The sequence below is a fragment of the Netta rufina genome, assembly GCF_964035555.1.
Source record: "Netta rufina genome assembly, chromosome: 8".
NCBI classification, from domain to species: domain Eukaryota; kingdom Metazoa; phylum Chordata; class Aves; order Anseriformes; family Anatidae; genus Netta; species Netta rufina.
Window position 1 is genome coordinate 21,024,423 of NC_140131.1, and position 12,963 is coordinate 21,037,385.

General features: G+C 64.6%; 1 protein-coding gene across 1 annotated transcript; it reads left to right on the forward strand.

Moving 5' to 3' along the window:
- Positions 1 to 2,376: 2,376 nt before the first annotated feature.
- QSOX1 (quiescin sulfhydryl oxidase 1) lies at positions 2,377 to 10,315 on the forward strand (the record flags this gene model as incomplete). Its single annotated transcript, XM_084291408.1, has 12 exons — positions 2,377 to 2,671; positions 4,437 to 4,537; positions 5,717 to 5,765; positions 5,895 to 5,997; positions 6,535 to 6,625; positions 6,748 to 6,893; positions 6,980 to 7,114; positions 7,279 to 7,408; positions 8,598 to 8,720; positions 8,801 to 8,945; positions 9,051 to 9,230; positions 9,585 to 10,315. 12 exons carry the CDS (start codon positions 2,377 to 2,379, stop codon positions 10,313 to 10,315), a joined length of 2,229 nt encoding a protein of 742 aa, XP_084147534.1.
- Between the last annotated feature and the right edge of the window lie 2,648 nt (positions 10,316 to 12,963).

Here is a 12,963-nt window from a genome sequence, read left to right on the forward strand (position 1 = left end):
AGTGGAGCACGTCTCTTCCCCAGGTTAAGGATGCTGAGCTGGGTGCTGAAGACATTTTGCCAAGCTCTACTAATGGAAATCAAGCACGTTCCCAACCACAGCACGAGAGCCTAAAGCTGGGCTCTGGGGCTGGTTGGGGGCTCCAAAGGGCAAGAGAAGTACCAGCAGCAGGTAGCACTTGGAGGGCATTCCCAAAGCCTCTCTGGCCTCCTACCAATTCTTCATTTTATTTTTAAAATTCATTTTACTTAATCTCAAATCCATCTTCAACAACAACAACAAAAAAAACCACCCCTGCTTTGCCTTCAGGGGCGATCTGCAAGGAAAATCCAGCTCTTCCCGGCTTGACGCAGAGATGAAAAGCCTGATCTGAAGAAAATAAATTAAAAAAAAAAAAAAAAAAAAAAAAGAGGCCATGGGGGCAAGCCCGTGCCTGGTGCCGCAGGGACGCGCCAGCCTGGCGGCAGGGGGTCGGCAGCGGCTCCCCGGAAGCAGGAGCATCCCCAGCCCGGGGCGGGTGAGCAAGGGCCTGGCTCACCCCAAAAGGAGCCGGAGCCCCAGGGTTCAGGCTCTCCCCTCGCTGCCTTGGGGCACGAGGGAGCTGCTTTTGCAGCTAAAAAAGGATTCGAGGAATTCGGGCTGCCTTGGGAGGGAGGGGCGAGCTGCATGGGGAGGATGCTGGCAATTAGGCTGGTGCCGAGCCTCTCCTTCGGCGTGATAACCCCATCATGGGGTTAGCCCTTAAATGATGAGCCCTTAAAACAAGGACTTTAGCCCAGGGTAAAATAACGGTGATGACATCCCTTCGCACTGAGGCTGTTGGGAACAGCTGCCCCGGACAGAAACCGGGCGGCTGCTGGCAGGATTTTTGTTTTTTAATCTCCTGCTGGCTGACAGCGAGCCGTGGCATCATTCCTGCGCCAGCCAGAGGCTGCTGCTCACATCAGCCGTGCAGGGGCCCCCTCCCTGTGCTGCGATAATCTCGTTGGGGTTTAATCACAGCTGCCTGGGCCGCGTTGTACCACCCTCTGCCCCCGTTCGCATCAGCTTGGACCCACACAGGGTGCGTGGGGGCACCCCTACTGCCCTCACATCCCGTGAGCTCTGTCCCCATCGCCTCCCCATTGCACCCTTGGGGACGTGCCCCACTCTGAGGCCCCTGTGCTCCCCTGCCAGGGCAAGGCTTGGCTCTCGCAGGCTTGTTTTTCTAGCATGGCAAGTCCTCCTAAAATACCTAGGTGGGGCCGGTCGCGGCTAATGGCCTTTCTGGGGCTGGAGCCAGCACCTGGCTCTGGGGAGCGATGGGCACCCCCCATCACGGGGCCCCTCGTCACGGCGGGGCGGGGAAGGCAGGAAGGTCTTCCTTTTGGAGACAGCACCTTTTAGGGTGGCTTTTGAGTGTTTTTTTTTTGGGGGGGGAGGCCGCGTCCAGCTCTGCCCCGGGGCGCTGTGCAACGGGCACCTTCCGGGTGCGTGCGTGAGCACCGGCACGGCCCCACCTGGGGCTGCAGGGCTGGGATTCCCTGCTTTTTTTGGGGCGGAGGAGCTGGATTTGGGGCCTTTGTGGTGTGTAACGTGGCCAGGCATCGCTCCCCGATGGCAGCCACCAGCCCTGTGCGCCCCTGGGTGTCCCCGCCACGTGTGGGGACAGCGCCGGGTGGGGGGGACACCCCTGCAGATGCCACCCAGCCGGCGTGGCCCTGGCTGACGTCAGGGTGTCCGAGCTGGGTGCTGCCGTCAGGCGGGCGGCTTCCCTCGAGGAATTTCCATAATGGCAGCGCCGCAGGTTTTGGGCCTGAATCAGCCGCATTTCGCCCCGTGTTGGTTTATCGGGATTTTACGCGGTGCGTCCGCGGGTGCTGCTGGCCTTTTGGGGAGGGTCTCCTGGGACACCCCCCTGCCTCCATAGGACAGTTTATGGGATGGGGGCTGCCTGGTGATGGGGTGGGGGTCCTGGGCAGGGGGACACACTGGGCACCTCTGCCACCCCCAGCAGGAGCTGCCTGTGGGGTAGCGGGGGGCTATTTAGGGGCGTGAGGTGCTGCAGGTCGGGACCCCCTCAGACTGCACAACCCCCAAAACACCGGGCTGCGGCTGAGCCCCAGGAGCTGGGATCTGTGCGTGTGGTGTGTGCGTGTGGCGTTTGGGTGGGGGGGTACCCAAACAGACCCCCCCCTCCCCAAAAAATACCTCCCCTCACGTGGGAGCAGCTCCCATCAGGGGGCGCTGCGACGGCAGCGGGGTGTGGAGGGGGGGGCTGAGCCCCGCCCCTCCGGTCCCGCCCGCCGGGGGCGGCCCCAAAAAGCCGGGCGGCCCCAAAAACCGGGCGGCCCTACAGTCGGGCGGCCCTACAGCCGGGCGGCGGCCGGGTGGGCGATGTGGCGGCGGCGGGCGCGGAGCGGTGGCGGTGGCCGCGGTGGTGGCGGTGGTGGCGGCCACCCGGGGGGCCGGTGGTGGCCCGCGGCGCTGGTGCTGGCCCTGGCGCTGCCCGCGGCTCGTCCCCGCGGGCTGTACTCGCCCAGCGACCCCCTGGAGCTGCTGGGGGCCACCACGGCCGAGGGCCGCATCCTGGGCTCCCCCAGCGCCTGGGCCGTCGAGTTCTTCGCCTCCTGGTGCGGCCACTGCGTCCACTTCGCCCCCACATGGCGGGCCCTGGCCGAGGACATCCGCGGTGAGTGCCCGCGGTCGCCCCCATAAATCCCCTAAATCCCCCCAACCCCCCTCGCCGGGACTTTTCGCCTCCCTCTGGGTCGGGGGGCGACGGGAGACCCCCCCGGGGGGAGCTGCGCCCCGGTTTTGTCACCCCAATTTGACCTCCGAGGGCAGGGAGCGAAGGGTGGGGGCAATAGGGTGAGCACCCCATCCCCTATGGGGGATCGCCGGGGATCCTGGTCCCTCTCTGCCACTGGGACCCCTGTCTTGCCCTGCTGCGGGATGCTGAGCGGACTGAAGCCCGGCTGGATTTTGGACACCGGGACGCTGCTGTGCCACGGATGCTCACCCCACGATGGGGTCTGACGGGGTCGGAAGCCGCCCCCGTGCGCTGCTGGCAGCGGGAAGGAGCCTGCGGGAAGGAGCCTGCACGCCGCCGTCCCCCCAGGTGGATTTTTGTAGGAACGGGCTCGACGGGCAGGACGCCGGCTGCGGGGCGCCGCGTGCCGATGAGTGCAGGAGCGTGCCTGGCCCCTGGCTGCCCCCGCGGCCCCGACGGCCCTTCCTGTCCCCACGTGGCACCGCCACCCTCGCGGCAGGGTGGCCTCAAGCTGGGCTGTTTATGAACCCAAAAGGAGCCATTTCGGAGGTTTTGGTCTCCATTTTGCTGGTTGAAACCTGTAGATCCTGCTGGTTGACGTGCCCATGGACCTTCCCTGGGGACACCGCTGGACAGAAGGGTCACGAACGTCATCTCCTTCCCCTGCCCATCTCTCACACTGGAGTATTGCCGGCATGTTTTTTGGGCCCGTTTCCCCTTGTTTTCCATCCATCCCATTGGTCTGGGGCAAGACAAGCCGGAGCCCAGCTCACCCGCCGTGCCCAGCCGTGGCTCAGCCGTCCCTCCCCAGTCCCGGCAGCATTTGGGGCCCCGCGCCCCATCCCGCTGAACCAGACGGGCGGGCGGCCGCGGGCAGAGCCGCCTGCACCCGGCCGGGGCAGGGTGTGCAGGGCTGGCGCCGCCTCGCCCGGCTCTGCCGTGGCTTTTGCCGCCCCAAAAAGTAGGGCACAAAACACCGGCCGGGTGAGCACACCCGGTGCTTAGGGCTCAAGGTGCTGTGGGGCCGTAACCAGCCCCCGAGACAAGTGTTTGGGGCCATGGGCAGCGTCCCTGCTTGGATGGGGACTGTCCCTGGGTGCTGCTGGCTGGGGATACTGAGGGATCCCAGCTGATCGGCTCCGAGTTCTGGTAGAAAAGGTGTGGGCAGGGCTCCAGCAGGACCGAAAATATGCATCGTGGGGTGGGTGTTTCTTTTTTTGAAGATTTTTCCAAGCAAGCATTGATTGGAATGAGTCCCCCGAGCTTTGGGAGGCAAGAAAAGAGGCCAAGGTGCTTAAGCTGTCCTCGCCGTGTGCCGGGGCTGTGGGAGGAGGTGGAGGTGGGAGATGGAGACGGGAGGGATGCGGGGGACGGGGCCAGGCGGCGTGGGGCGTCTGCAGCCCTGCTGCAGGCAGCGTTGGCGGCAGGAGGATTAGCTCTGCCTTGGCCCCGTGCCTGGCTCTGCGCAAGCTCTCCGTGGCCACCGTCACCACCAGGAGGGACAGGGAGAGGTTTTCCCATCGCTGAGGATTGGCACTAAGCAACAGAGCTGGCAGCTCGTGCTCCCCAAAAGCAGAACGTCCTCGAGGATGGCGACGCACGGGGATGTGCACGGGAGCTGCCCGAATTGTGGGGATGCTCCATGGGGCTTTGGCCGTGCTGACCCCATCCTCTGTTCCCGCAGAGTGGAGGCCGGCAGTGATCCTTGCGGCCATCGACTGCGCCGACGAGGCCAACCAGCAGGTGTGCGCCAGTTTTGGGATCACCGGCTTCCCCACGCTGAAGGTAAGGAGAGGGTGGGGAGAGGCCCCTTTACCAGTGCCCGCTTTTCACCCTGCTTTTCCCTGTGGCCCGCCTGCCCGCCCCTCTCTTGCTCAATGGGGCTGGCAGCACGACTGCACCAAAATATTCCCTTTGGGACTCTGCAGGCTGCTTCGCCCCGGGGCCGAGCAGCTGCCCCGGATGGGAACCTCTGCTGGCAGCAGCTGGCAGGGCACCATCCCTCCTCCTGGGCCCCTGCCCGGCCGCTGAGCTGTGTAAATACACTGGCTCTCGGCACTTCCCACTGTAAACAGAGCCCCGTCCAGCACCTGCAGGGCAGGCAGAGCTCCCCAGGCGCTCCCCGGCCAGCAGGATGCCCACCGGGCAAGCAGGGCGAGCTGCCATCTCCTTGAGAAGGAGAGGAGGGGAGAAGGGATGGGTTTTTAACTCCTTGTTGCGCTCGGAGCTGGGTGCCAGGGCGGCCCCGTCCTCCATCACTTAATTAAAGCAGGGTTAATTGCAGCTCGGTGAGCTGGAACCAGTCGAACGCCCTGTGTGTGCGTGCAGCCCGCGGGGCCGGCTGGGCTCCGGCAGGACGGTGCTGCAAAAATCAGACTTTTTGGAGCAGTGAAACCCCTCCCGGCTTCCCCCTTTGCTGGGAAAGTGAGCGGTGCTGGGGCTGTGGGGTCCAGCAGGCTGACGGACCTAGCGCAGGGTCAAGATTTGGGGTGCAGGAGCTGTGCCCAGCCCTGCCATGGGGTCTTACTGGGTGGAGGGCGTTGCTGCTGCGGCCCCGCACCCCCTCGTCCCCACCTCCCTGTCGGAGCCCAGCGCCTTCTGCAAACAGCTCCCAGCCCGGCCTGCAAAGCAAACACCTACGTGGCACAATCTGGTTCCACAGCTGCCTCGGGACGCGGGAGAGGGCACAACCCGGGCAGGGCAGGGGTCACAAACCCTTCTGGTCCCTTAGTGGAAGCTCGGGAGCAGCAGGCAGCGGTTTGTGGGGCCGGGGCAGTCCCGGCTGCACCCCTGGATCCCCTGGAGGTGTGCGCCGTGCCGCCTGGCAGTGCTCAGCATCCCTCCCCTCGGGGCGGGCGAGGCGCATCCGGAGCCGGGCAGCATCCGTCCCGGTGACGTCCCACGCGCGGGGATGCCCGGCGAGGCGGGGACACCTCGTGTTTATCTGTGCTGTGTTCCTTCCAGTTCTTCAGAGCTTTCACCAAGAAGGCAGAGGATGGGATAAGGATTGCTAGTGAGTATTCAGGGCCTTTTAGCCATGTTCTTTCTTTTTTTTTGGGGGGGTGCAGGGAATCAGGTCGCTGGTTGGCCCCTCAGGGAAGCCCCAGGGGACAGCTCAGCCCCGTGTCCTGTCCCCCCGCAGACCCCGCTGCCACCGTCACGGACCTGCGCCATGCCATCATCACCAACCTGGAGCAGAGCCTGGACACCTGGCCGCCCGCGTGCCCTCCGCTGGAGCCCGCGAGGTAGGGGCAGCAGGAAAAGGGGTTTTCCAGGGACGTCCTGAGCCAGAAGCGGTCAGCCAGCCCGCCTTATTTTATGTTATTTTACTTTTAATTCAGCCTGGCTGGAAAGAAAGCAAGGTGGTGCCTGTGGAGGGAGCATTTGGCTTTCTGCAAAGCGATGTTTGGGCCAAGGTCATGCTGCAGCTCTCCATGTCCTAGCCAAAAAAACAAAACACAACCCTTGTTCAAATTCATTGCTGTTCTGTTTTATTGTTTGTTTTTTTCCCCGTGGGTGAGCGCACAGCTCCCTCCTTCCCTGCCCACGCTTTGTTTTCTACCTCCTTAGTTGACCCTGCGGGCTTTCAGAGCCCGTGAACCGGAGCAGAAAACAGGGCTGGAAACCTCAGCAGGGAGGAACCGGGGCTGGAACCACATCAGCGTCCTGTCCCCGATCCCTGCGGACAGGGACCCGTTGACGTGGGAGGGCGAAGCCCCCTGCTGGTGCCGGTGGGGCCACCTGCAGGACCCCCCCAACACCACCACGCTCCTCTCTTGCAGCGCGGAGGAGGTTCACAGCTTCTTCCAGAGGAACGGCGAGCAGTACCTGGCGCTGATCTTCGAGAAGAGTGACTCCTTTGTGGGCAGAGAGGTGGGTGCAGCTGGCGTCGTCCCCGGTGCCTCCTCCTCCTCCTGGCACGCGTGTGGCCAGGGAGGGATGGGGATGCTCAGCACCTCCAAAAAAAAAAAATCCCTGCTGCCCTCCACTTGCAGGTGGCGCTGGACCTGCTGCAGTACGAGAACGTGGCGGTGAGGAGGGTGCTGAGCAGTGAGGAGGAGCTGGTGCAGAAGTTCGGCGTCACCACCTTCCCCTCCGCCTACCTGCTGCTCCGCAACGGCTCCTTCTCCCGCCTGCCCGTGTGAGTCGGGGGCTTCCCCAGCGCTCCCAGCAGCTGTTTTGGGGTGGGAGAGGGTGGGCTCACGGCTCCTCCCTCCCTCCCCGCAGGCACCTGGAGGCGCGCTCCTTCTACACCTACTACCTGCGGACGCTCTCCGGCGTCACGCGCGGCTCCTACCGGCTGAACGTCACCGCCAGCGCTCCCAACGAGACCCGCGCGGCGCAGCCGAGGCAGGCTGACCGGTCAGAGCCCTTCCTGGGCATTTTGGGGTGGCAGAGGGAGGGATGGGAAGAGCTGATGTGTCCGTGGGCGGACCGGGGGCTGGGACCGTGCCCTTTTGACCCCCCAAAATCGGACTGTGGGGGCGCAAAGCAGAGCGCCGACGGGCGTCGCGTTGTGCCCCCAGCTCCAAGGTGTACATGGCCGACCTGGAGTCCGCGCTGCACTACTCGCTGCGGGTGGAGGCCGGCCGGCCGGCCGCGCTGTCGGGAGCCCAGCTGGCTGCCTTCAAGTGCTACGTGGCCACGCTGGCCAAGGTGAGGAGCAGCCTGCATTCGGTTCGGGGTGAAAAGCAAACATGGGGGTGGTGGAGGGTTGGGACGCCAGCCCTGTGTCCCCATCCGTCGCTGCTCTGAAGCTGTGCCCTGTGGTTTGTGCCAGCCCCTGGTCGGTGAGAGCGGTGCTGGGGGTTTTATTTTCCTGCCCACACCTCTGTGTGTGGGTGCTCGTGTGGCTGGTGGTGCTGGATGGCTTCGGGTGCGAACGGAGGGGTGGGTGTCTGCGGGCTGAGCAGTCTGGGTGCCCGCAGAAGAGGCGCTGTCACCTGCAGCGGGTGGCAGCGGGTTTGCAGCTCCTGTTTGGGAGCTCAGCTCGGGGTCCTGCTCTCTGCTGGCTCCTTTGATAGCCTGGCAAAGGTGCTGCTGCTCTGCACAGTGCTGTGGAAGAGCCTGGCTTCAGGTCTCCTTGAAGAGGAGCTCCGAGCCAGCTGTTGCGGTGCCACCAAGCACTGCGTTTGGACCCGGATTTCTCCAGCAGATTTGAGCGAGCCCCTTCCCAGTCTGGGTTCTCTTAATCCCGTGGCACTGGGCAGATCCTGCTGTGCGTTTCCATCCCCGCCGTGTGCCAGGGCTTTCCCCAGGGACGCCGAGCCCGTGCTGTGCTGCCGTTCCCATGCTCATCCACGGGACGGAGCAGTGGCACCAGCATTGCTGCCAGCCCGGCTGAGCCTTAACTGTTGCATTCCCACGAGGAGCTGGAGGCAAGGAGCAGGGGGAACCGTGACGGGGAAGGAATGACAGCTGGGAAGCAAGGCATCAAGTGGTTAAAACCTCACGTGGAAGGAAGGAACAGCGCTTTGCAGCAGCAATGTTGGATGGTGGATGAATTCCTTGCAAATTTAGGGCTTGTGGTGTCGTTGGAGAGTCCAGGGAGAACAGTCTTGGCAAGGAAGGAGCAAAATGCTCCTTTTACTTCCAGCTGCTTCTCCTGTCTGCTGCTGTCTTTCTGGTGGCTGTGGCACGAGCCTGTCCCTCTGTCTGTCCATCCTCCTGCCACCAGCACTCACTCACGGGCTCCCCATCTCCCCGCCGTGCCCGCGGTTTGCGAGCGCTGCCGCTAATCGGCTTTGGCTGCCTCCCTGTCAGAGCAGCTTTCTGCCCTGCTCAGACGGCCGGGTGCTGGATCTCTGACTCTTTCCTCACCCGTTTTCCCCCCGTTTCATCGCAGTACTTCCCCGGGCGCCCCTGCGTGCAGAGCTACCTGCAGACCCTTGATGGCTGGCTGAGGAACTGGACGGAGCCCGAGCTGCCCCGCAGCGCCCTGAAGGAGGCGGTGAAGAACAACCAGGACGTAAGGCTCCCTCCTCCCCTTTCCCCGTCCTCCCCGTCTCGGTCTCCAGCCCCGTCAGGCCGTGTCCCTCTGTCCTGCAGGCCTCCCCCCCGGCCGTGCTCCCCACCAACGTCACCTGGGTGGGCTGCAGGGGCAGCGAGCCCCATTTCCGCGGCTACCCCTGCGGGCTCTGGACCGTCTTCCACCTGCTGACCGTCCAGGCTGCCCAGGGCGGCCCCGACAAAGGTAAGGGCGTCCCTCCACGGGCAGGGGAACGGGATGCTCTGTCCCAGGGGGAAACTGAGCGGTGGAGGCTCTGCGGGGTCCCCAATCGCTCTCTGTCCCCCCCAGAGCTGCCGCTGGAGGTGCTGGGCACCATGCGCTGCTACGTCAAGTACTTCTTCGGCTGCCAGGAGTGCGCCCAGCACTTCGAGGCCATGGCGGCCAAGTCCATGGACCAGGTGAAGGGCCGGGACGAGGCCGTCCTCTGGCTCTGGTCCCACCACAACGAGGTCAACGCACGCCTGGCGGGTAAGGGGGCTGAGGTGGGAAGAGGAGGGGTGGCAGGGTGGTACCCAGAGGTGTGGGGACTGAGCCGGGCTGGTTTCCCAAGGGGAAGGGATCCAGGACATAGGAGCATCCCTCTTCATGGTGGAGCTGGCCAACAGCTTCGCTAAGATGGGGTCCCATGGGGATGGGGACATCCTGTGTACCCCCCAGCTCAGAGGCTGGTAGCTGGTTGCATGGAGCCTCCCAAAACTGCCCCCAGAGCACCCATCCTCCCGAGATGTCCCTGTCCCCGTCCCCCTCTGCTCATTGCTCCGTGGTGTCGGTACCAGCACATGGGGGGCTGCAGAGGACCCCTCTCACCCGCTGCCCCTCCAGGTAGTGACACGGAGGACCCCCAGTTCCCCAAGCTGCAGTGGCCCCCGCCGGACATGTGTCCCCAGTGCCACAAGGAGGAGCGGGGCGTGCACGCCTGGGACGAGTTGGCCGTGCTGAGCTTCCTCAAAACCTTCTTCTCCCCGGGCAACATCGACCTGGACTACGCCGTCCCCGTCCCCCGGGCCGGGGAGGAGGCGGTGGTGGGCGCCAGGCTGGGCACGGCCAGCCCCCGGGAGAAGGAGGAGGAAGAGGAGAAGGAAAAGGAAGAGAAGGAGGCGGAGAAACCCGACGGGGAGGGCGAGACGGGGCGGCCGGGCTCCCCTGAGCTGCGTCGCCCCAGCATCGTGCGCAGGAACCCGCGGCTGCGGGAGGCGGGCGAGGACATCGTGGACCTGGACTCCTTCAGCGAGCAGCACTTCAAGAGCAAGGCGCTGCGGGCAGCCGGCCGGCGCCGGCGGCTCAGCAAGCGGGACACCATCCCTCTGCACCAGGACGCCGGCTGGGAGCGCCTGCGGGCTCCGGAGACCCGGGAGGAAGAGGAGGAGGAGGAAGGAGGAAGCTTGCGGAGGAGCCCCTGGCTGCGGGTGCTGGGCTTGGGCTTCTCCCGCTTGGACGTCAGCCTCTGCATCGCGCTCTACTTCCTCTCCTCCATGTGCCTCCTGGGCATGTACACGTTTTTTCGGCTCCGTACCCGTGCCCGCAAGGGTCGCCCCGGCTTCCCTGTGGCCTGAGAGCGAGCGGGGGGACGGGGCAGCCCCTGGGATTTGAGGGACCCCCCCCGCTGCCTCGCACCCAGGGAGAGGTTTTGCTGCCTCTCCCAGGGCGGCGGGTGGAGGGTGATTTTTGGGGGGCGGGGGGTGGGAATGGAGGTGTGGCAGCGTCCCTCCCCGTGCTGCGGGGATGCTGACGGTGGTTGGGGTCCCAGCCCCGTGCCAGGGGCAGCCCTGTGGGGTCACACCACTGCTGGGGCCGGGAGCGTTGGGATATGGGGCCACCCCCCACCCCCAGGCGCTGCGGGGCAGGGGGGGCACTTGTGGGTCTCACCCGCGTCTTGTGTCCACCCCACACCCCCTGCTGCTCGCTCTCTGCTTGTTTTAGTGGAATAAATTATTTTTTGCCGACGGCAGCCCCGCTGTCTCGGCTCATCCCTAAATTTTCCCCTGCTTTTTGCTGCTGTGTACCCCCCAGCTCCTGGTTTGTCCCCAAGGGGGGGACAGGCAAGCAGCCCGTGCAGCGGGGCACACGCGGGGAAACCAGCTGGGAATGAACCAGCCCCGGTGCCGAGCTGCGGCTTGGTGTGGGGCAGGGATGCGGGAGCATCCCCGGGGAGGGGGACCTGGCCCCGTTTCCCTCTGCCCTTTTATCCTTGTTAGGAATCATTAAGGAAAATGGTTGTTTTCTGGGGCCGGGGCCATCTGCTGCGCTGGCGCTGCCTAAATCCCCCCTGTAACAAATTCATTGGGATTACGCTGCCCTCCCTAATCCCGGCCCTGCCCCCCGCCTGGGGGATTTAAAAGGATTAGAGCCCAGCTGATAATAAACTTTATTAAGGGGTGGGGGACGTCAATCCGATTTGCAACCTTTTTCTTGCTGTCTTCACTTCGCCCAGGTGGGAGGAGAGGGCCGGCAGGACGGGGAGCCCTGGCTCCTGCAGCCCCAGCCTCCTGCCCTCGAAATAAATCGCCTGTCGCTGCTGCCTCCCTCTCCTTGATTTCCCTGGGGGGGCTCATCCCCAGCATCAATTCCCCCCACCCCATGCATCCCCGCCCCGGCCCAGCCTCGCCACCAGCTGCTCCCCTGCCCCCCCCCCCCCCCCGACCCCAAAACATGTGGTTGGCAAAATGGGATGGGGAGGGGGGGATACAGGGTGGTGATTTTTATTTTTTTGGGGGGTGGGGGTGTTTAGCTGCCCGGATTAGCATCCCCGGCAGGCGCTGCGGGGAGATTTGTGGGGCCGGGCAGCTGAAGCTGCCGTGCGTGCAGGAAAAAAAAAAAAAAAAGAAGAAAAAAAAGGAAAAAAAAAAAAAGAGAGTCCCGTAAATAGACTTTCTGTAATCCTGTTTGGTGCGGGCCCGAATCCCCTTTTTTGGGGGGGGGGCACGTGGAGGGGACCCCGTCCCGCAGCACTTTTGGGGCAGCGCCGCCTCGTGCCCCGCTCAGGGCTGGGCTGGGACATCCTGGGGACAAGGGGGGGTACCCCAAAGAGCCCCCCCCATGGGGCTCGCCCCTTCCCGAGCCCCCCCCCCCCAGCATTTCCCCGGCCCCACAGCTAATTACCTAAGTGGCCGCAGGCTGCGGGAGCCAGGCGCTATTCCCTAATAGAATTTGCCCTCAAGTGCAATTTAATTTTCCTCCAGGCCAGCCTGCCCCCCCCCCCCCCGGCTCGCCGCCCCCCAGCCGCTCCCTTTCTCCCCTCGGTCCTTTTTTTTTCCTTTTTCCTTTTCCCTTTCTCCCTCCTCGGCGTGGGCGAGAGCCTTGTGCCGGCACCCCCCCGCCGCCCCTGCTCGGGCCCTAAAATCACCGGGGAGGGGGGGGGGACACGGGACGCACACACACAGGGGGGGCGTTTAATGTCCGATAATTCCCAATTAAAATCACCGGCTCCCTGCCCGCCAGCCCCCGCTTTCTCCAGCCGCCGGTAAGTGCCCGAGCTCCGGGAGATGGGGATGGGATGATTTGGGGTGTGTGGGGGGGTGGCCAAGAATTGGGGGGGGGCCGTGCTGAGCCTGGTTTGGTCGCGCAGGGGGGCGCCGGGAGGCGGGCTGAGACCTGGCGAGCTCGGTGCAGGGGTGGCACAAATGGCACCGCCGGGGCAGGATGCGGCCCAGGGCGGGGGGGTGGCTTTGGGGGGGTTTTGGGGTCTTGGGGTGTCCCTGCTGCGGTTGGAAATGGGGAAACCCAGCTGAGCATCCCCCAAACTGCCCCGAAATGCAACCTGCTGGAATTCGGGATGGTCGCCCCCCGGCGGGCACCGCGCCAAAACTTCGCCCCGATTTAGCTTGGGGGAGAAAATAAACCCTGGGAGGGGGTGGGAGGGGGGGAATTCCCCCCCCAAAAAATCCTCGCTCATGGTTTGGGATGGGAAATACCTGGGCGATTCTCCCTGCGCCACCCTCTCCCCCCGAAGGCAAAACAAACCCCGCAGCCACCAAACCCCGCAAGGCGAGGAGCAGAGGGGCAGCAAGGGGCTGGGGGGGCAAAGACAAGGCGACACGGCACGGGGGGGCACAGGGACGGGGTGGGGGGCACAGGGAAGCCGCGGGCAGCCCGAGAGGAGGATGCTCGGGGTTTTTTTTAGGGGAAACTCGGCGCTGCGCTGCTCCCCGCGGCCGCTCGCCGTCGCGATGAGTGATATGGAGCGGGGCAGCGGGGTCTGCAT